Genomic DNA, 25,072 nt, shown 5'->3' on the forward strand with positions numbered 1-25,072 from the left:
AAATTATAAAATTAACATCTCCACAGTTGAATCTAAGTTAATCAATACCAAGAACCAAACAGCTCCAACTAACCCATAACAGCTCATAAAATACATCAATTTATACATACCTACAAGTAATATAATTATTGATTAATACTCACGTTTCAATATAAGAAACAACTATCCTTACTTTATTATATATATCTATATATATATATATATATATATATATATATATCTATATATATATATATATATATATATATATATATATATATGATCCGTACAGTATCTTGTAAATATACATATTTATATTATATTAGAAGCATATCAAACTCTTCTTTTCAGGCACCTGTTTTGCTGCAATCAAGGCTGCTTTGGATTCTAAATTAATCATAACTAACTGCCCACCCTGTAAATCATAAAGTGCAAAATGGATATTGGAGTTATTGTTTGGAAATACCAACGCACCATTAAACTAATATATATATATATATATATATATATATATATATATATATATATATATATATATATATTTATATATGGATCCTTACTTTAAATTCCAAACACACCGTGACTGATTTTCCAAAATTATAATTGACTAGAAATTAACACATGATAATTTTATGCATCTACGATCTACTTGTTTTATTTTATTTTCATCATAGTAGAGATCTTTATTTACCTTAATTGGTCACCGGAGAGGACTCAGATGTCTGAACGCATCAAACTCACCTTCGACGTCAGCACATATGACTAGTCACAACTGACTGGACCAGGCCAGGGCTGCTCTATGATCAAGAGTGTGCCAACTCAAGTTTTTAAGGTTCCTCTATCCTACGAACAAAGAAAGGCTCTTAACAATTAACAATTAATTTATTTAAATTATCTACCCTATTCTCTTATGCTCTAAATCTGAAATGCCTAATTTTAATATTTTCACTTCCTCTCAAAACAACCTCAAACAGTACCTGTACATCTATTTAATACCCATATACATGCTATTACAGAACCCTTACTCCAGACCTTCCAACAAGATCAATTTCAGCCAACAAACTCATTCAAAACAGATTAAATTCATCACATCACAACATGCACAATTTCACAGTTTCAGTTATAACACCTAATACAATAAAAGTCATAAAACAGTTTCACAAGAGCACATCAGTTCAACATTCATATGCATATATTTTTATAAAATAAATTCATACAAAAAAATAACTAGCTCCCCTTACCTGGAAAGCTTAACAGTACCACTCTTAGGAACGCTCTAGCAGTACCTCCTCACAGAGGCGAGTTTGACAGCATCTATATGCCACCAAAAATTGGTGCAGAGCATATTTCTTAGAGTTGGAAGGGACAGAGAAACTAAAGGAAAAACTACCAGTAACAGGCAACCAGCAAGTTGCATGACTTAGGTTCAAGAATGGTTGAAGAAAAGGAAAAAAAACACTTACCGGTCGGAATGGAAAAACGTTCGGTTCAAACTGAAGCCCTTGGTGCAGCGAGCGCGAAAACACCTTCAAATCAAAATTTGATCGGTTCAGTGAAGAGAAAAGCGCGAAAACAGCTTTTCCCAAGGGTTCTTACAACCGCGGGAATTGTATTTTCTGGGGCCAGTAACGTTAAAAATAACCCCTACTAAAATTCTATATTTTTGTAGTGTAATATATCTATTATATGTTCTACCGATAATGAAATATATATATATATATATATATATATATATATATATATATATATATATATATTTAATTCATATTTTTTTCTCATACTCGTCACAATATTTGTATTTTATCTTACATGTTAAATTACTAAAAACATCTTTAATTTATTACATAATTTAATATATATATATATATATATATATATATATATATAAATTTTTTTCTTAATTTTGTAATGTATTTTGAAAATACACATAATTATTTATATTATTTTTTATGATTATTTGAATTTTATTCAATTATTATTTAATATTTTATTTAACATTTATATAAATATAATTTTGTCTTAATATTTAATATTAATGTGAGAACCTAAAAGTTTGGGATTTAAAGGGGAGAATTAGTATATATTAGACTAATAAAACCATATTTCTATTTGAGTATAAAATATATTTTTGGACAAATCTGGTTCATTAGCCTACTTCTACTCTCTCTAGAAATCAGTTCTTCCTCTTTTCTCTGTCTTCTCTCTACCAAATTTCTTCTTTGAACCGTTTGATTTTCGATTAGGTGGTGCCCAAGCATCCACAACGTAGAGATCTTCAAAACCAACCGATCAGTTTCGGGTCTTAGTTGGGTAAGTGGCTTTATCCAGTGCTTCGTTGTTTTGGAACCTAGAACATGTGATTCTGCTGGTTGCATGTAACTAGAAACATACTTCTTCATGTTTCTGTCAAACTCTAGCTCTAAGAGCTGTTCTTAATCACCAAGTGGTGGTGTGTAGGGTGTTGTCTAGGTTTCTCACAACTCGCGGTACTGTTAGGACATTCCAGTGAGCTGTGTTATGACATCTCTAAGGTAAGGGGAGCTAGAATACGTTTTTAAATTGGTTGCATATGGTGTATGTATATGGATTTTTGTACTATTATGTTGTTGATGTTGTGCTTTGATTGAGAAGATTTATTTGCATGTGCTGGATTGTATGGTTATGGAACTGAAGTGCAATGTGTGTATACTATTTTGAATGTATCTCATTTATGTAATTTCTATGTTGATGTGTTTGGTCTGAGGGATATGTTGTAACAGTGAATGGATGAAAAAATTGGTATTCTGTAAGGGTTTTAGGTCACTTTAAGAGGAAGTGAGGTGGTGATTTTGGGTACTGGAGGTCTTGAGTGCAATTGGGCAGTTGGGTAGCTCAGATAGGTATATTTTGACTTGTTAGGAACTTTAAACTAGTCTAAAATAGGTTCAAAGTAGTAGAATTGGATTTGGGTCCCTAAGTTGTTGATTTTGGTGTTCTAGAATAGAGTTTGAATCTAAATCACTTTAGAATTGTAGTAGGGATGGTTATAATCATCTAGATAAGTTTAATTAGGTATAAAGCACAATATAGGGGTGTTAGAAGTTGGGAAAACTGGTTAGAATTGGAAAATGGTGTGTGAGTTGCATAATTCTGCAAGATTCTCGTTCTGCAGATTATGCAGACTCGCTGAGCGAATGTTTTCGCACAGCGAGTCCTCACAGTGAGGTGCTCTCTGTTTAGTCATTCGCATAACGAGTTGGTGCGTTGTGCGAGTGACTAGAGAGGGTTGCTCTTTGTCTGGTGATTCGCTTTGCGAATCTAGTCGCTATGCAAATCTAGTCACTATGCGAATCTAGTCGCTATGCGACTAGTAGTGATCTGGGTTTAATGTCAATTAATTCGAATAGCAAATTTGGGGCGCTATGCGAGAGTTTAAGGTCTAATAATGTGTAGCAGAATTTTCAGTTTAGCATAGCGCACAGGCTTGGTGCGTTGAGCGAATGTGAGTGTGAGTGAGTAAAACCCACTGTTTTTGTTATTCGCACAACGAGTTTGGTGCGCTGAGCGACTTGCCCATAACCTGTTTTTATTCTTTTTATTCCTGTTTTATGATAACCTTGAACTATGTTTTGATTATTATAATGGTGTAAAAGTATCTATGATATTGTATGATTAGGGAGGTTATATGTTTGGATTCAATGTGATAATATTATGGTATTTGGTTGTTCATATTTTGAATTAAGTTTCAAAGTGAAAGTATGGTTGATGGACGTAGTTCCATGATCTTCAAGGAGAAGATCCATGGTGGTGCCCTTAGTTGTTTAGAATGAAAGTAGGAGCTCAGTCTTGGGGGTCATCCTGAAACTCTAATGGTCTTTCTTCTCACGTAGAGAGGATTGAACCATGTGGTGAGGAGTGGCAGGAGGTCTTAGTCTTGGGGGCTTCCAGTACGCCTCAAGGCCCGGAACAGGCTAACCTTATGAGTGTGGTAGGGTGGGGAACCCAAGTATCATAAGCCACCATGAGTGCAAGACCCACCATAGCTCGACTATCATTCTAAGTTCGGACGAGTCGGTTTAAAGTGTAACAAGTCTTGTACTGCAATTCAGTATGCTTGAATGAATTTTGCATGTTGTGTGTGATAATATAACATGATTTTTGTATATCTAGCTCACCCTTTCTGCTTGTTTATGTCTTGCTTGTGTTATGTGCTTCTTTTGCAATGATCATCCACTTGGATGTGAGCATAGGGCGATGAGGTATCCCTGGAGCGGACATTGGAGGGCGATGATGCTGCAGCCTAGTCTCCTTAGAATTTTCTTAGTTATTTCATGTATTTTGAAATACTCTTTAGTACATAAAATTATAAATTATGGCTTTATTTTGAGAATGACTGTAATTCTTAAAACTTTAGTTTACAGGTGTAACTTCTAACTGTTCTTCTATATCATAATTGGGGACTACCATAATATATATTTGGTATATAATTGGGATGTTACATTTAATATAAAAAAGAAAAATGCAAAAGTACTTAATAATATAATATAAAAATAATTAAATAATATCTAAAATAATAAAAAAAAAACATTATTTTATAAAAATAATGATATGAATAAAACAAAAATTTTATATTCATTAAATACAAAAAATAAAGATGACCTTTTATATAAATAATGATGGATACCATGATGAAAAAAAATACTTAAATAAATTATAATCAAATGGAAGTAAATAAAATACAAAAAGAGTTATATCTGATTAAGGATGTAATCATAGTTTTTAAAATAAAATTAATAAATTAGAAAAGAAAATTATTAAAACATAGTACTCTCTGATGTTTTATTTAAAAAGAAAATACAATTTTCTCTAAAAAATTATAAAAAGACAGTAGAATATTTAGTTAATGATGCTCATAAAATGTGCTTCCATTAATTTGGTGTTTTTAAGTATAAATTGTATGGAAAAAAAGAAAAGGTAGTCAACCATCTTATCTCTATAAACAACAATAACTTTTTGCACCTGGGCTTAGTTCAGTGAGAGAGGAGCTGTTATCCCATTGCCCATCCAACCTCAAAGGAAATGGCCCCACACATCCCTAACCTGTAACATCTTCACATCCTTCTTCCTCCAACCACCAATTTCTCTTGGAGACTTCTAATTTCGAATCCCTAATTTGCTACGAAGCAATTTCGCCTGACTTCATAAGTTTTTAACAGTTGGAGTCTGTGTTTCGAATCCCTCATTCTTAGTATTAGGACGTAGATGGAATGTTTTGCCACTCTCGAAGAGGTTCTTGTTAAATCCACTATCCGCAGTGCATCTTGTATGTTTTCATTTGTTTCTAGAGTTATGTTTTTCTATCATAAGTAACCTCGTCGATATTTTTAATCAATAACTAATGCAATCCCAAGCTTTAAAATAATTTTTGTGTTTGTTTCTGTTATTCGAATAACAGAGCTTGATTCATTTTATATTATTTATAATCAGGTTCTGCATTAAGTGGTTTAGTTTTATAAGAATGAAATTCTGTAATGTTATGTCAAGTCGCTGGGATAGTACGTTCTTTTTAATATATGCTATGAGTTTTACACAGTGCGTTATGAACTAAATGGATTGGATTTTACCCTTTACGTGACTGATAATGAAATTGATAGTGAATTTCTTTTTACAAGTTTGTAATAACTCCTTGAGAGACTAGTTTGTTAGCTTTTGAATAATTAAACATAGATATGTTTTTATGTATTGAATGATAGTTAAGACTATTAGGTTATCGTATGGTCTACAGCCTTGACATTTAGTGTGTAGAATATGTTTCAAGTGAATCAAATGACTTCACACTGGCTTTGTTCCTTTCATGGAATGGTTTCTGTCTTGGTTCTTATTTCCTCAGGTGTTTTGTCTATAGAAGACCAGAAGTTCATGAATGTAGACCATCCTGAAAAAATTGAAAAACACAACAAATTGATGGTATTGAAAAACACAACAATTGCCTTATAGAAGACTTAGATACACAACAAAGACACTGAGCCTAGAGCTCAAACGTTAATAGACATTTGCTGAGATTTCTAAATCTATTGCAAATTACAATCCTTCAAGAAATGGTTAGGAATGGTAGTGACTAGTGTATCTCTCAAAAATAATATTAGTTGGTAAATTGAAGTGTGTTAAGATTGTTCTTTGAATTTTGACTTAGGGTTTAATTCAATCTTTAGAAATAGCTTATTAAGTTAGAATTGGTCAATCTTATAAACATTATCTAAGTTTTATTTTTAAGTGATGGAAGAGTAAACAAATTTTGTATTAGGCTGTAATTAAGACAATTCTCAAAGAAGTCACTGCGGCTTTCCAACCCTCTTCTTTTGTCCAAAACTATCTGTGAGAAGTATGACAAGTGTAGGTAGTCCACCACCCTTAAACTTCAACTAAGATAGTTTTTTAAGTGGGTTAGGGGTGGACCTCAGCCATGGTGACTTTGTAACAGTTATCATAATTTATTGTGCTCAAAATTTAGAGTTAGCTGATATGACATGGATGGTACTGTTCAAAATTCCTTTCTTTTTATTGTCTTGTGACACATCATTGCTATGTTCACCCATCTCAGTGTGTTGTGTTTGGTTAAGCTTAGTTGACAGATTTTGGTATTTAAATTGCTGGATTTTCACACAAATAAACTCAGAACCCTCATCATAGAGAAAGTTTTCTGTGTGGAAGACTTAGAGGACTTTTTACTAGCACAGACTGCTGTGCATAGGTAACTGGTCTTTTCTCCGTCTTTTTTAATTGGTTTTTCTCTCTTCCTTCCTTGTCTGCTCTGTTATTTGTGACTGCATAGTCTAGTTAATGACTAATCAAGAGGATATCATTACTACAAAGCCATATGCAGGAGAAGAAACTTGGTTGATCTTTTCTTATTTCAAGTGTCTTATCAAGAAGTAGCAGAACTGCTAAGTTTAAAGGTTCTTAAATAAATTATAGTTCCATTAGCTCCTGGATCTTTAAATCTAATTTGAAAGGTTCGTGGTTGTCCAACTTCTTTTGATAGAAATGAAATGAGGTACTTTAATTACTGAGTGCTTACTTGTGATAGACACTTGATTGTTTAGGTTAGGGGAGCTGATGGACTTTTGAACTTTCAAATGGGGTAATTAAGATTTTCATAGTTTTTTTATTTACTCAAAAAATGTTTTTATTGCTATATTAATTTCTTAAATTGTATTAAATTGGACAGCACCATGGATTTGATATACTCTTGCTGAGTTTGAGACCAGATAAGAATTGAGAATGTCTTGCTGAGTTTGAGACCAGATAAGAATTGAGAATGACTATTTGTTATTGTTTTGATATATTTAATAATAGTAAGATTTCATGGCACCGCCTTATCTTACAACAAAGATTGAACATATACATACACTTTTTTTGGTAAAACAAGTAGTATCATTATATGTCTTGTTTTTTGTAGATAGAGATTTCTAAATTTAATGTTGGTAGACTGTGTAATCTATTTTTCACTGTGTAATGAACAGAGGTTTGATTAGCAGCACTTAATTTGTGTTTTCTTTTTTAACAATTTTTATATGGTGGAATGATTCCATTGACACCTTTTACAAAACAATATTATTATTATTATTGAAACATTTTTTAAGAATATATTACATACATGTGTATATCTGTGCATATTTTTATATTTGGGCAAAAATATATTATTAAAAGAATATTTTAGAAAATAAAAGTGCTGGACTATGCGTTAGTGTGTATATATATATATATATATATATATATATATATATATATATATATATATATATATATATATATATATATATATATATATATATTATTTTCAAAAGTGATAATGATAATGTTTTCAAATAAGTGATAATTTAAAAGTTTATATCACTTAATTTAAAAGGTACTAAAAAACAATTTCATGATAAACACTTACAATAATGGACTAGTATCATTGATACTTTGGACAAATAAACCAGCAAAAGATTAGCATATTGTATTGAGTAAACATTATTAATCAGTAAACAGATGCCAGATTAGAAACAATGCACTGCATCGGCGCTGTTCACATCATAATAGAAGAAGCCACCAGAATGAATTTTCTCAAGTTTGCCTTGTCGTTTCGTCATCATACTTTTGAGTGACTCATAGAACTTTTTACTTGGTGTCATCTTATCCAGAGAAGGAAAGAAAGACAAGTGAACAAAAATAAACAAATAAAACAGAAAGAATGTGGAGGTGGCACGACTGTGTGGGACTTAATGATAAGAACGTTAACACTAATCTTCATCACATAGACATGTTGTGGATGAACCTGAACCTTCTGAGAGTGAGTGGCAGAGATCGAAGCCGCCAAGGAAAATTTGTTTATAAAGGCTTTATCGAAATAAAATAAGAAAAGAGAAGAAAATAAAGTTCACACAACTGAGATGATGAGATGAAATCTTAGTGGAAATACTCTCTGAAAAAATGCTGTTGATCAAGTGCAAGTACATATGCAAATTTTATATGTAGCCTGTAGTATTGTAAGTCAAGTAAACCCTTTTATTCTCTGATTGATGACTTTGTTAAGAGAATTTTTCATATGTCACTGACTATCAAATATAGGGAAAATGTGATAGAGTGCATTCATACTTTCTTTTTTAATTACTTAACTACTATTGAAGATATTGGTTAGTATTTCCCAATAAAAATGAGTATATTTTTCTAGTACGTGTCTCTTCTAATACTTCTTTATGCAAATAAGTCATAGATTATTAGATTCGTTTTTTTGTTTTATTTTCTCTTGTTTATCTTAAGCATACGCTAGTGTCTTTCCACAGCTGCAACGTGTCGCGTTATATTGAACCAAACAACACAGTTTTTCATCTTATGAATTACTTTAATAGAGTTGAGCAATCAATAATTTATTCATCATCAACATCATCATCAACCACCACATGATTCTCTCTTTCTCTCACACCACAGTCTCAGACTGAACACAAATAGTTATCAGTGATCACCACCACCACCTCAACTTAACATGTCATCGCAGGGTTACCTTCACAGCGTTGGCTTCACCAGGAAAAGAGAAAGGCTTATCAATCCTATGGACCGAGTCTCACCACAGCCGTCAACCTCGGTTCAGAACCAAGCTGTATCAGAGTCACTTCCTCTGCCCTTCCTCCCTAATGAGCTCGTTGTTGAAATTCTCTCCAGACTTCCCGTAAAGTCTTTGTTGCAGTTCAGGTGTGTGTGCAAGTCGTGGATGTCCCTTATTTCTGATCCTTATTTCATGAAAAAGCACCTTCACCTGTCAACTCGAAGTACCCACTTCAACCATCACAGGATCATATTGAGTGCCACAACAGCAGAGTTTCACCTTAAATCATGTTCTGTGAGTTCCTTGTTCAATAGCCCTTCAACAGTTTGTGATGACCTTAGCTATCCTGTGAAGAACAAGTTTCGTCATGATGGGATTGTTGGATCTTGTAATGGATTGTTATGTTTTGCCATAAAAGGTGATTGTGTGCTTCTTTGGAACCCCTCTATGAGGGCCTCCAAGAAATCACCACCTTTGAGTAATAATTGGAGACCAGGGTGTTTCACTGCCTTTGGCCTTGGTTACGATCATGTCACTGAGGATTACAAGGTGGTTGCTGTGTTTTGTGATCCTAATGAGATTTATAGTGAGTGTAAAGTGAAGGTGTATAGCATGGCCACCAACTCTTGGAGGAAGATTCAGGATTTCCCTCATGGTTTCTCACCCTACCAAAATTCAGGAAAGTTTGTTAGTGGCACACTCAATTGGGCTGCCAATCACCCTGTTGGTTCAACTTCTTTGTGGGTTATTGTTTCCTTGGATCTGCATAAGGAAACATATAGGGAAGTTCTGCCACCTGATTATGAGAAGGAAGACTGTTCCACTCCTACTTTGGGTGTTTTGCAAGAATGTCTGTGCATGAATTATGATTACAAGAAAACTCATTTTGTTGTGTGGATGATGAAGGATTATGGGATAAGAGAGTCTTGGTTTAAGTTGGTAAGCATTCCTTATTTGCCAAATCCAGAAGATTTTTCCTACTCAGGGCCTTATTACGTTTCAGAGAATGGTGAAGTGCTGTTGATGTTTGAGTTTGACTTGATCCTCTATGATCCAAGAGATAACTCTTTTAAGTACCCTAGGATTGAGAGTGGGAAGGGCTGGTTTGATGCAGAGGTCTATGTTGAAACTCTGGTTTCGCCAATGAAGCATTGAACTGGATGTGTCAGGCAAAGCAAGCTTAAGGAAAAATAAAATGTGTAAATTATTTTGAGTCCATGTGATCTTATCTTGATACATGTTTTTGGCATTATATGTGTAATATGTATATGCAGAATTGTATAAATGTCCTTAATATTTTAAGCTAAGTGTTGTTACTTGTGTCGATCACCATGTATCCATCACTGATGGAAAATCCTACTTCACTTATTTGTTAGTAAATGGAAATTGGTATATGCTTTCTTGCTTATGGTGTGAAGCATATATTTAACTCGTCTTAAATGTTGTCATTTCATAAAATAGAATCTGAGACTTTTTCTTAAGCTAGAGAAAGGACAAGTAACAGACTTATTTGGAGAAAAAGATACACTCTGCTTGTGAAATGTAAAAAACATAAAAAAAGAAAACGGTTATATACCAAAGCCTATTCCCTTGCTTATGTAACAAAGCACAATACCCAACTTGACCATAGGAAAAAAGTATAGAATGGAAAAAGCATAAAGGCTGAAGAACCGGATTCTCTAGCACAACACTGGAAGCAGATTTGTGGCCTGAAGCCTACTGGAGAATGCTTTTAAGTGAAATACACAACAAGATGAGCCTTCACTATTGGAGTAGACCTTATCCAGATTTTCTTCAGACATGACCTGTTTCTTTATTAAGTTATGATTGTATTTTAATATATAAGAGTTGTCATTGTAACTCGAAGAATCTACTCTAAGCTACTATAAGAGTTTTGGTAAAGTGGTTGTTCTGGGCCAATAATTTAGTGGCTGTAGGCAGATAAAGGCAGGCGAGTGAGAGTTTCTTAACAATGATAAACCAAAATCCTTAAAATCTCAGGGTATCATATAATTTCTCTACTAATTGTGATAAAACACTTGAGATTTTTTCTATGGGATCCTGTTAAAGGAAATGTCAGGTAAGCTCAACTTTCAAATTCTCATTTTAGTCTTTAAAATTAAAAGTGTTTGTCGTTTTATTCTTCAATTTTTCAGAATCTTCAATCCTTGATTTTACAAAATATAACTAATTCCAATGTTTGTACTCTATTTATACTGTCATTTTGCACTAAAATAGACTAAACTGAATGATGTTTTGCAGGTTAAGAGCAACAACGATAATTTTATAAAGTTAAGAAACACTGAGAGCTTTTAGGAACAAAATTGTAAGTGTTTATTTCTTAAATAAGTATATTAGACACAAATAACTGAGATTCCCAACTCTCATTCTGAAAACATGGTCGTATTTTTCATTAGTAATCATCATCTTACCACCACTGAATTTGTTACTACCAACGTTATCTTTTTGTAGAAGTACAATTACACCCTTTGAGAGTGGAAGTGATGCTCCCTCCACCACCCCTCTTCTCCCTACACCTTCCCAATTTTTTTAAATTCCAAATTTACCTTTTTTACCTTTTACTTTTACCAATTTTATTTTTTATTTTTTAAAACCCTAATCTCAATCCCCTTTCACTTTCGCTTTCTCTCTTACTCTCAGTAGCAAGCTCTCCACCCCTCACCCCACTATCACCTTCTCTCTTCCACTTCCGTTAACACAACATTTTCTTTTTCTTTTTTTCTCCCGACATAACTTATTATTTCTTTTTCAAATCATCTCAATAATCAACAATATGCACTTAATCAACTATAAAATAAATATCCTCTTAGTTGAGTTTTCACTGGTTGTGTTTGCTAAAGTCTAAATTCCTCTCCTACATGGGCCTCCATGTGATCTCTTAAAATGGGGAACACAACAATGCTGCTACTACCTAGTTTCTTGTAATCACTTACGTTAATAATATTATTATAACAGGTTTTGATTATACTAATTGTTGCACTACCTGAAAGCTCCTTGTTATAAATGACTGCAACTACACGAGCATTGTTTCAATGTCTCTGGCTCTGATGATGGAAAGAAAGAAAGAAGAAACGAAAATGGAAAATGTTGTGTTAATGGAAGTGAAAATTAAGAAAAATAGATAAAGTGACAGTGAGGTGTGGAGGCTTGTTGTCAAGAGTGAAAGGGAAAGTGAAAGTGAGAGAGAATTGAGATTAGGGTTTTAAAAAATAAAAAGTAAAATTAGTAAAAGTAAAAAGTAAAAAAAGTAAATATGGAATTTAAAAAAATTAGGAAGGTGGAAGAAGAATATGGGGTGGTGGAGGGAGCATCACTCTAAGAGTGGATACTAGTGAGTCATCACTAGGCCCATTTATCATGTGTAGAAACTACGTTTTAGGATATTTCTTTCTGCACCCTACTTGGTCTTCCTACATTTCCCATTTATTATTTTTTATTTACATTTAACTTTTAAGTTTATAAAATGGAAGTGGTAGAAGCACTAATATTGAAGTTTCCTCTGAATTTTATATCACAAGTTTAAATCTAAGTCTTATGAATGCTCCATTAATGCAGAGAGAGAAAGAGAAAGATTGTTGAGGATAGTGAGGAGGTGTCGGATATTTTTGGAATAAAAAAAATAATAAAGAGGTATAGAGTATTTTTGGAATAAAAAAAAATAGTGGAGAAGTGCATAAGCACTTGAGGTGGTGGAGGAAGCAACACCCAAAAGACAGAAGGTGAGAAAAGAGAGTGAATAAGAGGATATACCACTCCCTACTTTTTCTGCCAAACTTAAAAAGAATCAACATTTTATGCTTATTTACCTTTTTTTTTTAATTAACTACTTTACATTCTTTAAGCATAATTTTATATGTCTTCTTCATCTCGAATCATTTGTTGATCAATATTACATGCAATTACAAAATGAAAATATAACATAATACCATCAAATTAAGAGAGAAGTACAAAGTAATCTATCACATCCTATTATTTCCAACCAACATTTCCTCTACAAATTAATTTTAATCAATAAATATAATTAAATTAAATATATAAACAGACGGCAGAAAGTTAATAGGTAGGGTAAAATGAGCTACTTTATGCGAGTTTGATTAAAAATTTTAATCCATGAATTGGATTTGAATTTTCAATCAGTTAGTCTTTGGTCCGTCATGCTAAGATATATAGTAATATTATAATTTTAAATTATTAATATTTACTAATTAAATTTTAATTATTAATATTTACTAATTAAATTTTAATTATTAATTATAAAATAATTTAACATGTAAATATGATAATTATTTTAATGGATCAGATTAGAGAACTAATTAATTAATTAAAATCTTAAAAAATATTTATAAGATTAAACATATTTAAAAATATTTATATAATTAAATATGATTTATATATTTATATATATATATATATATATATATATATATTTTTTTTTTTTAAATTACAAAATTTAGAAAAATAACAGATCGATTCACCAACACGTTGGATCATATATTAGCGAGACAGATCAAGTTTCGGAGGCTTCTTTCTGTAGCTCATTGTTTTTTTCCTTCACCCCAAAATTTTTATTGCTTTCCATATTGACCCCTCCTAATTATATATTAAATATTAAAATATAACTTTCATCTTCTTCCTTCTCGGATACTAACCATGCACCGAAACCCTTCTTTGCTTTTGTCGGGTAAGGATCATGAATATGGGAATGGGCACTCCGGTGTGAAGTGATGGATCCATGAGTGAGAATTGCAATAGAAGTTGCAATTGGATTATTGTTTTTTAGGGGTGTAGTTATATCTACAATATCGTGGTCTAATTGTAGGGGTGTAGTTATACTTATCAAATTCGGAAAAAGCTAATTGTAATTTGGTGAACTTGATGGATATTGTTTTAGGATACTCTTTTCCATGTGAGTTGATGAATTTTTTCAAAAAGGTGGATTTCATATAAAAAATAAAGTAACGGAAGCAAATAAAAATAAAAAGATGAAGATGTTGGTGTTGTATAGTCTTGATACATATCCTTTTAGAAGGTGAGGTCAATCATGAAAGAGAAGATAAGAAGATTAGATAATCTGGTTTTCACTCTCGAACTCAGAGCTTCAAATTGGATTGTCCATTCCATTAAACAATGATCATTCTTTCTTCAACGAGCTCATTGTCTCTAAGATAACCTCCCATCTTGAAGGTCATGAACATCGAATTTGAGAAAAGCTAACCGAATTCATAGTCTAATATCGATTAATCAGAACACATAATATGATTTTCTCTTATTGGATTTAATACTCTTAATCAAATTTTCACCATAGTCAAAGCCAAAAGAGTATTTTTGTCATTTTAAATTTTTTGGAGATATAGAAAAAAAAACAATGGAGTTGAGAAAAAAGTTCTCTCAAGTTTTAATGACAATGATGAATGATGGACCAAGTCAAAATGGACCAAACTGATCAATTTATAGTCTCTAACTTAGTAGAAAAATATGTTAAAGTAATAAAATAATTTGTTAGATATATTAAATTATTAGATATTTAAATATTTTATCTTTATTGTTTATGTTTAATTAATTTTTTATTATTTATATTTATATTTTAGGTTTAATCCATATTTATTTTCTTATAAAATACATTTAAACTTTATATATAATTTTTACTATATTCAACCTAATTAATAATTATTTATTATATTTTGAAAACATTTATCCTTACCATTAAAGATATATATTAAATAGTATAAAGTCATAGGTCAATAATTATTTATATAACTCAAACGCGATTATCTCTCAAAGATTATTGTGATTAAAAATATACTATATAAATTGGTGTAGTTTATTTATGTGGGAGTATTTAAATTCGTGAAGAAAGTATCGGGATTTGATAGTGAAAAATTCAATATATTTAAGTAAAAACACTTCATTAAAGATAAATAGCAAGTTCCGTGTCACTTTAAAAATAAACAAATTCATCCAAAAATATTAAAAACTAAAATATAAGGGAATCAGAAGTCGATTCAAGCGGATATAATATACCCTAAAAAATTATATACTCGTTGAAATTATATTAATTTCAACAATTATTATAATTATACCTTTTATAATTAAAAAAATCAAATACTTGTATCTTTTTATTTTTTTTATTCGAACTAAGATTTACAATTACTCGCTTATGGCTTAATTGAGTATAGATTTTGTTTCCTCTATTTTTTTTTTGGATAATTAAAAATGAATTTAATCAACAAATAAAAAGTCTACTTTTTAATTCATCTAGCAAGTTTAGGTTATGGAGTTTTTTTTATGTGTTTTTCAATTATACCTTTTTTTAAAAATATTCCGATTCCTTTGCTTAAAGATTGATCACGTCAAGTCAAATATTAAAACTAAATAGTTCACTAAAACTGTATCCGAAAAAAATGGTACGCATAATTCTTGCTTAACTTACTTTTACTTTGACTTATTATTTTAGTAAAGTATAATAACAAACAAGATAAGAAATATGTGTAATAAATGAAACAGATCGAAAGAAGTGAATAAATAATTTTGTTTCTAAAAAATCCAAGTACAGAAATACATAAAAGTTAGACTGAATCTAAAACTTGAGTGGCTAAAAAGGAAGATAAAGATGTTAAAGATCAACTGATAATTCCTTATCAAATGATAATTCCTTGCGACAAACTGGACAATTAATTTTTCCAACACGAAACCAAGAGTTGATACAATACAAATGAAAGTAATGACAACAGACTCCAAAAGGTTGAACCAACTCACCAATTTTAAAGTCTTCCATGCAAATAGAACAATCAGTTTGATGAGACTGATGATCCGTTTGAAAGCAAAGAACAGGAGGCAAGGCTTTCATGGCAAGACTAACAATTTCTTCTTTGGGGACTAAAGAAGGAAAGTTTGTTATGTCTTCTCTTTGATTTCTGAAAATTTGAGTATCTGAGGGATGAGACTCAATGTCTTCAATTTGTGAGGCTTCAAAAGCTCCCATCTGAGGATACCGTGAGTTACGATTCCGAGAAACTCTATAATATTGCCAAAAGAAAAATCCCAGCAAAGAACCAAATAATATGAAAACTCCGATTATGCTTCCATACATCAAAGTTAGAAGAAGAATCACCATAAACGGTAGCCATACCAAAAACATCGCCTCTGTCGAGAAAGAGATGATTCTGTATCTCTGTTCGGAACACACAAAACAAACTCACTTTATTTTTATTATGAGTTTATACCTCAATTTATATTTGTTTGATTTCTAATGTTTTCAACTAAATATACTATGATTTCAGAATAAGCTGGTTATTTTCTTGATCTAACCATATTTATTTTCCATCTGTTATGATTTCTTTTTCTTTTTTTTTTCTTTATATATGCATGTCGAATCATACGTATGTACATTAATTTCAAAGTATTTTGTACTCTCATCAAGATCATAACTGAATCTTATATATTCTTGTACTTGTATATAAAAAAGAGGGTTAACTATATTCTTAGGAGTGATTTAAAATTTCAAAATAACTAAAACAAGAATAAAAGGAAGGTGTAGGGTAGTTAGGAAATAATTTTCACATAAATTTTGGGGAAATAAAATTTATAGAAAGTAATACTTTCACTAGGAATTAAAAAAAATGGTGAACCATACACCTCCTATGAGTGGAATATATGTAAATATGAAAGTAATATGAAAATAAATAAATGTATTTTTGAAATCTTTGTAAGAATTCAAATTAATTATTTTGAATTAGTATTTCTAGCAATGAATTATTTATCTTAATATTATGGTTCAAAAATTATAATTAAATTTAAATTTAATTTTTTTTTAAGAATACTTCTATTAAAGAAACAGAATGATGTTATTTCCAATTCATATTAGACCATTTTCATAAATTGATTAAGTACAGTAAAACATATCAGACAAATATGTCCATACATATAAATATAACAATAAATATTAGACGAGTATGTTGATACATTAATTAGAAGTTTTAGTAATAGATATTAAATGAGTCTATCAATGCATAATTTAGACAAATCTATTTATATATACATTCACTAATTAAATGAGTTTTGTAATAACCTTAAACAATATAACAAATGATATTATATTAGTCACTTCATACATAGATTAGATGAGTTTAAGAATGCACAAAAGACAAATTTATTCATGCACTGATTAGAGACGACTCTAATAACATACATTAGATGGGTTTTTTAATATATATTAGATAATTTTGTCCATACACTTGTTAAACGAATATATCAAAAAATATTAGACGAGTGATTTCCTACCATGATTATATGAGTATAAGAATACACGTTAGACGACTTTGTTTATACACTTATTAAATAAATTTATAACACATATTAGACGAGTCTATTCAAACATTAATTACATGAATATTACAATATATATATATTAAACAAATTTGTCCTTATCTTGATTAGATGAGTCTAGCCATATATATTAGACAAGTTTAACAATATATAGTAGAAAGTCTTGCAATACACATTAAACGACTTTGCAATACAACATTAACAATTCATCGTCCTTAATAATATCATAAACCAAAACACAATCCATTACAAATCAATTTTTCAACATTAATGATATAATATCTACATTCGTTACACTAAGAATACAACTCACTACTACTAATAATAGATTTTTTTTTTCAAAACCTTTAAGAAATTCTCCAAATCATTTATCTTCCTCTTTTTCCTCATGATAATATCATCCGTTTCATTAATATTTTTTACACAACATAATTTGAAATAGTTACATCACACCAATTGTTATATTATTGAACACAAAAAATAAGAAACCCAATATTAATTACCAATCAATATTTTTATTACAAAAAATAACAAAATTTTGTATTATTAGGACAACTCCAAATTGTCTATCAAGATTCTTGAAGTTTGTCATCCTAAAGGTTGTCAGCTGCAAATAGGGTTTAAGTCATTTTCCCTTAAATCATCACCATCGAAGGAGCTGTTACAGCAACATTGTCCCCAACTATTACAATAAGAAAAAGAAAATTAACAAAGAGACATGCCTTCCCAAATCAACAGCATACAATTTCATTGGGGAGGAATTTTCAAAATCTTTTTCTTCAGCCCATGAAAAACACCCAGTGACAGTGCCTTTCATACACTGCAAACCCTATTTAACTTTTTATCCTCAAATTTTCATTTCAAAATAAATTAAACATCATAATAGATACAAATCTTATAAACATATAAAATAGACCACGTAATAAAGCATAGCACAAGTCATCCACACAGTGCCAATATGTACACTATTGTGTTAACTAACGTTATGAAAAAATACCAAAATGATCCAATTTTATTAAAATAAGTACCATATTAAACATTAGAACAGAATAAAAACAAAAATGAACAAAATAGAAAAAGATAAAGACCAAATTAATATTTATACCTAATATCAGTGCTCTTAAAATGGGTTGTAACCCGTGAGCCAATCCGGTTCACCACAGGTTTGAGCTGCGCTGGGTTTGAAAAAAATGTAATTTTTTTATGCGGGTTTGCGCACCAACACACCTAATTTAATTTAATTATTTATTATTTTGTTTTTCAATATTATTAGTTAGCATTTCTTTTATTATATTGTATATGGGATAAAAAAGATGTTTCAAGACTCTACTATTGTAAATGGACATATGATATAAAAACTATCAATCTTAAAAACTTATTTGTTCGTTTTTTGTTCTTGTTTTTGGATTATGCTTATATTGTATGATATATATATATATATATATATATATATATATATATATATATATATTTAATTGTCTTTGGAATTGAATATTATTTTAGAATGAAATTTATTTAGAATTGAATTAAAAAATATTAATTTTTTTATTTTAAAAAAAAAACTTATAATTAAGTGAGTCAGTAAGTTAACCTATTTAACTCACCAACCCGTGGTGGGTCGAGTCGGGTTCGAATTTTTCAGCTCACTAATAATGAGTCGGGTTGGGTTGACTCATTAAGTAACCAACCCATAGTGGGTCGGGTCGGGTTGGGCTGGGTTATCCGTTTTGACAACTGTACCTAATATTTATGAATATCATAGTGACACTTATCACCACTATCACCATTATAATTATTGTTAGTGATTAGTGATAATCTAATAACAACAATCCTATCATCACAACAATTCTAATATATAATCATAGTAAATCTTCATGAAATTTTAATTTATATAAATAACTATTCCATCCAAGTATGTGTGTGTATATATATATATATATATATATATATATATATATATATATATATGAGTTTGTTAACTTGCGTACGTCTGTTTTTTTAGTTGGTACATTTTAAGAATGTGTACCAGATTTTAGTAGACAAAAATACCCTTATATATCATGGATTAGGTTAAGGATACTTTAATAATTTTCATTCTCAAAAAAAAAAAAAAAGAAACCCCTAAACCCTTGGTCATCTCCTTCATTCCTCTTAACCCTTTCTCTTTCATCTTTCTCACTCCAACATTTTCTCTGTCAACTCTAAGTTAGTCCCAATTGAAAAAAATCAGAAACACTCGTCTAACACTAATCTACCTTCCTCACTTATCCAATTTGTTTCTCTCTCATCTCCATACTTTTCCTCACCCATACACAACAACCCGCGACACCGCAATTTGTTACTCTTGTTATGTTCGTTTATTTGTTTTCCAGTTTAATAACAAAATAATTGATGATGTTGATTTTTGATTGGAAAGTTGTGTTATATATTTTCTCTTCTGATTATTATTAAATTTCGTTTTTAAATTTTAGAATTTTGTTGTGTTACAAACTCCCCCGTGCAAGCACACCATCATCAATCAACCAAGATCAAAATCAAACCAAGTTTAGCCAGTTAAAAATTAAGTCAGAAGAATGTAATGGTAAATAAAACCTTTAACTTCCAAATTACATAAACAAATTGGATAAGTGAGGAAGGTAGTTAAGCGAGTGTTTCTAATTTTTTTTCAATTGGGACTAGCAGAGGGATGACAGAAAAAATGTTGGAGTGAGAGGATGAAACAGAAAGGGTTGAGTGAGGGAGGTAAGCAAGAGTTTGAGGGTTTTTTTTGTTTTGAGAATGAAAATTATTAAAATACCCTTAACTTTTATAAATTAGAATCCATGATATATTAGGGTATTTTTGTCTACTACAACCCAATACACATGGTTAAAATGTACCAACTGAAAAATAGACGCAAGTTAACAAACCCATATATATATATATATATATATATATATATATATATATATATATATATATATATATATATATATATATATATATGATTAATTTTTTAAATATTTAGTAACCATTTTTTGCGTTTACATTTTAATGTAGATTTTACCTTTACCAATATAAACTATTTTATCTTTTAGATTTTGTAACTTTTTCTTATAATTATTTTTAAAAATATATTTTTTATGAATTTAATAATGTTTTTTAGATTAATTAGTAATTTGGTAGATATTCAATAACGTACATATTTGATTTGATATTTTTTTTCTCTTATTTAGTCTTAGTGAGCAGTAAATACCACAAATTAACCGGAGACGTTTTACCCCTAGTTTGAAGATTAAAGGGAAACCATGGCTTTCAAAGGCATGCTTGACTTTCATAGGGAGTGATTATAAACAATTTCTCCTAGAAATTCAATTCGAAATGGAAGAAAAAGTTGATTTTACAAAAAAAATAAAAATCATTCAAGTTCACTTTTGCAATTGCAAATTTCGTTCAGCAAATTGTATAAAAACAGGAACAACCGCAAAATCTGTTTTCAAGATCGAGGATGGGAAAAATGGAAGAAGAAATTAGTTTGAATTGATACCATCATACCCACACAACCCCCTCTTTTTCCTTCGCCCGGTCTCAGCTTTACCATTCAATATAAGAAAAATGCATTTAAACAGAAGATTATAGCAAAGAGTTGGGAGGACAAGAGATCCCACCCCAAAAAAGACTGTTATTTTTACCTCTTGAAGCAGTTGCAACCATAACTCACTGGAAAACCATTCTGATTTTTTTTTTCCAATGAAAACTAGAAATAGAAATGGATGGTGCAACTTAATTAAATACTCAATTAAGATGAAACCGACGTGACACCTCTTATCACGAGCACATGGTCTTTGTTTCTAGACCTACTTAAAAAAATTGGTCTCACGAGCACAGGGTATCTCTGTTTCATCCCTACTTAAAAACAGAATAGGTCAATGATTGGTTGAACCAGTAACCTGACTTGCACTGCTTAACATATAAGTCTAATGAAAGATATGGGCATTTGATTAGAGAGCTAAAATGGCACCAAAAAAACAGTTCAAGCTACAAAAAATAATTGTACAAGTATGCACAGCCTCACAGAACACAGTAAAGCAGTCACCTGTGCCAACAAAGCTTTCTCCCACCCTCTCGCAAAATTTCATAGGCAAGTTTATACTTTTCAATGGATGTTGCACCAGCATCGATGTATTTAGATGCAGTTTCTCTTAGACTCCATAGCATCAAATTTTTAAGTTCCTGAGAGCTGCTCCACGATTCTATGTCAGGAAAGACACCATCCTCAGCATTTCTTGTCCACCGATGTAAGATGTAGCGAGAAGGAACTTCTCTTAATTGTAATATCTGGAAAACCCTCAACACGTGTCTACAAAGAACACCATCATGCTCAAACATCTGACAGCTACAACTAATGCTGAGATTTGATGCATTAAATGTAACTACATGTTTCTCCATATCATTTCCACACCTTCGCACCATATATCTGCTCAGACCCCCTTCCTCAAATATTTTAAACCCGAGATAGCTAAAGCACTGCAATAGCTCTTTTTGAAATACTTTAAATACAGCAAGAGTGTAAAGCCTTCTGCATTGTTCTTCCACTGGTTCTTTTGTTTGCAAAATGGGTTGAAAATTAGAAGTATTAAAATCCTCTTTTCTTTCTTCCTCACGGCGTCGCTCAAGACCCCTTTCGTACCGAGGAATGAACTCCAAGAGAGGTGTCTGGGCATTTAAAAGTGCACCAAAGAATGAATCAAGGCTTTCATTCATGGGAATGCCAGCAAAAAATGTGCCCTTTAAATACAACGGAACCCAAGATGCACGCTTCTCATACATCTCTTTTAGCCAAGTATTGTCCTTCAATCCATATTTGTTGAGTAGCACGTTCCATGTGGCGTCAAATTCATCAACTGTCTGACTCTGGTAAACACACTTTTCATAGTCTTTTGTAAAGCCATCACCCATCAGACCCATGTTCTCTTGTTCCTTTGCCTTAATTTGCCACAAAGAAAACCGATGATAGGTTACAGGAAAGACTTTTGCTATTGCCCTCTGGACTGCAATATCTTGATCAGCAATAACTGTCAGAGGCTGCCGGCCAGACATTGCCCTAAGCCATGTCTGAAACAACCAAGTGAAAGATTCTTCAGATTCATCGGCAACTAAAGCACATCCAAGAAGCACAGGTTGCTTGTGATGATTGACCCCAACAAAAGTAGCAAAAGGCACCAAATAGACAGTTTTTCGGTATGATGTGTCTAAGGCTAGGACGTCACCAAACTGACTACATGAATATCTAGATCTGCCATCCGCCCAAAATATGCTCATACAATTACCATTGTCAACTTCCACAGCATAAAAGAATCCAGTATCTTCTGTCTGTCTTGTTTGAAAATACTCTAAAAGAACGTTGTACCACTCACTTCTAATGTGATTTTGCCTACCTCCTCTAGGGACAGGGTAGTTATCGATTCTAAACAAGTCACCATTCACAAATCCAGTATCTGCATCGTCATTCAGAATATTAGAAGAATGAATATCTTTTACCCTGCTCTCTTTTTCAGAGTCCAGATCATGGTTATGATCCTTTCGGAGGCGGTCCACTGTCCACTTTCCTGTCGGCTGTCTCTTAATCCTTAAATAAGCCCCACAACCAACTCTTGAAGGATGCTGGAACCCCTCCTTGGAGCAAACAAATCGGCGGGATGTAATCAATCCATCATTCTTGGAACGAAACAATTGACCAATTCGAACTCCAAAACCCAAATGCGCTGCATATGCATGATAAAATTGGTAGGCTTCATTAGGTGAACTGAACTCTTGACCCACATATGGTTCAGTCTTGGGCTGTCCTTCAAGTTCTTCCTTTCTCAGACGTTTGAAATCAATAATGCCAAAGGGACAAGAGGAATCATTATTGGCTTCTTCCAGCAATTTCTTCCTTGGCCTCCTAGTAAACTCAGTAAGAGAGTTCACAACTGTATCACCTTTCTGTTCCAATGTTGGAGTACAGTTTTCCCCACTGATTTCAAGATTGTGATTATGGTCCTTATGAAAATGATCAATCACCCACTTTCCGGAACCATTTATTTGCACCCTTATGAATGCTGGACAGCCTGTTCTTGAACTGAGTTGACGTCCCTCCTTTGAGCACACAAATCTTCGAGAAGAAACTGATCCATCAGTTCTTGATCTATACAGCTGACCAATCCGAACTTTAAATCCTGTTCGATTTGCATATGAAGTGTAGAACTTTAGTGCTTCATCTGCTGTGTCAAATTCCAACCCTATGTACGGATCACAAGAAAAGTCTATATCCTCCTCCACAATAGCATTAGTCATTGCAAGCTCAGTACCAACAAAATGCTCCTTTACAATCATGATCCCAACTTCTTGTCCATTAAAATATAACTACCAACATGGTAATGGAGAAAAATTCAAGGCAATAACAGTAGCATTCAAACGCTTTTAAACTTTAAGGAAGTTATGCATTAACTTTTCTTTTCTTCAACCTCCCTCTTACTAGTCAAGCAGAAGCACATTCCAGTCCCATAAGCTATGTTCAAGGCAACTATTTCTGTAAAAACCGAAATAAACGCACTTGTATAAGAGACAAACTTCAACACAGCTTTATTCGTCCCTATCCTAATTCTTCAGGTGCGTAACTCGTTTCTCCATTTTCTCAGTGACCAAACAATCTGTCAACAGAAATATCATAATCTAGACAAAAAGTAAATAAAAATAAAACGAATGAAGACAATCACAGGAATGAATATTAGGAGTAACGAGTACTATCGGAGTAAATTGAAGTTTCGAACGAAATCATGAGACAACGACGAAAGTCAACGCAGCTAGAAATAAATAAAGAGGTTAGGGTTTCAGAAACAAAATTTACCTTGAACATTGACGAATGGATTGGAAGATAAGGGAAAACTTTGAAATTGGAGGACTGTGGGAAGTGCAGAATCAGAGGAAATAAGCAATTTAGAAGGAGAAGATAGAGTAAACTGGGATCATGTTCCCGTTTCTTCTTCACTTTGTGTTCGGTTCGGTGTTGCAATGGCAGTGCAGAATTGGATTTAAAGAGGATCCGAATCCATACCCGAATCCGATCGTGGTGTTTGTGGGTATCTACTTCAGAATCGGGTAAGCCACACACTACAACATTTGGCGTTATTTTCCAGAACATAAAAACACAATTTTTTTTTTATTTCTCTCGAAAACTTTATTTTAAAAAATAAATTAATTTAAAATATGATATATTTTAATTCATTTTCTCTTCAAATTCGATATAACTTTTAATTTATAAAAGACCGAATAACTATCCTGACAAGAAAAAGAAAAGGAATAATTAAACCTTGCAATTTTAAGGTCTTAAAAAAAATTATGCTGCTTTTAACAGATGAAACTTGCATTTTATAATAATCACTTCTCATGTTTTTTCCTTCTTATAAAATCCAAAATTTTCAATAGTTCAATGTAATATTAATTAAACATAATAGTCCTAGAAATATTTTCATTTATATATATATATATATATTATATTAAAAGAACTTATACATACAAACGATTGTACTCATGAGTATATCTTACTATAGATAAAACTCAAAAATACTTGTACCTTCATATATTCGGTGTAGCTAAAATCTCTTGACATATATAAAATTAGACTAAAAAAAAACTTTTACCTAACAATACTTTATTGGT

At 31.5% G+C, this 25,072-nt stretch overlaps 2 protein-coding genes across 4 annotated transcripts; one reads left to right on the top strand and one right to left on the bottom strand.

Moving 5' to 3' along the window:
• Nucleotides 1-4,956: 4,956 nt before the first annotated feature.
• On the top strand, nucleotides 4,957-10,452 carry LOC124832250 (F-box/kelch-repeat protein At3g23880-like). 2 transcript variants are annotated; one of them, XM_088116371.1, is made up of 2 exons: nucleotides 4,957-5,281; nucleotides 8,999-10,452. In XM_088116371.1, exon 2 carries the CDS (start codon nucleotides 9,053-9,055, stop codon nucleotides 10,199-10,201), a length of 1,149 nt encoding a protein of 382 aa, XP_087972497.1. In that variant the 5' UTR covers nucleotides 4,957-5,281; nucleotides 8,999-9,052; the 3' UTR covers nucleotides 10,202-10,452. The 2 variants fall into 2 exon arrangements, with proteins under 2 accessions (XP_087972497.1, XP_047162366.1); XM_047306410.2 differs by lacking the exon at nucleotides 4,957-5,281 and adding an exon at nucleotides 7,864-8,489.
• Nucleotides 10,453-21,349: 10,897 nt separating this feature from the next.
• FRS7 (FAR1-related sequence 7) lies at nucleotides 21,350-24,424 on the bottom strand. 2 transcript variants are annotated; one of them, XM_088091985.1, is made up of 2 exons: nucleotides 24,261-24,424; nucleotides 21,350-23,942 (listed from the first exon to the last, which is right to left on the bottom strand). In XM_088091985.1, exon 2 carries the CDS (start codon nucleotides 23,744-23,746, stop codon nucleotides 21,464-21,466), a length of 2,283 nt encoding a protein of 760 aa, XP_087948111.1. In that variant the 5' UTR covers nucleotides 23,747-23,942; nucleotides 24,261-24,424; the 3' UTR covers nucleotides 21,350-21,463. The 2 variants fall into 2 exon arrangements, with proteins under 2 accessions (XP_087948111.1, XP_047162331.2); XM_047306375.2 differs by having other exon boundaries at nucleotides 21,350-24,063.
• Nucleotides 24,425-25,072: the final 648 nt, after the last annotated feature.

The sequence above is a fragment of the Vigna umbellata genome, chromosome 5 (assembly GCF_029865625.1).
Source record: "Vigna umbellata cultivar VRB3 chromosome 5, Vumbellata_1.0, whole genome shotgun sequence".
Taxonomy (NCBI): Eukaryota; Viridiplantae; Streptophyta; class Magnoliopsida; order Fabales; family Fabaceae; genus Vigna; species Vigna umbellata.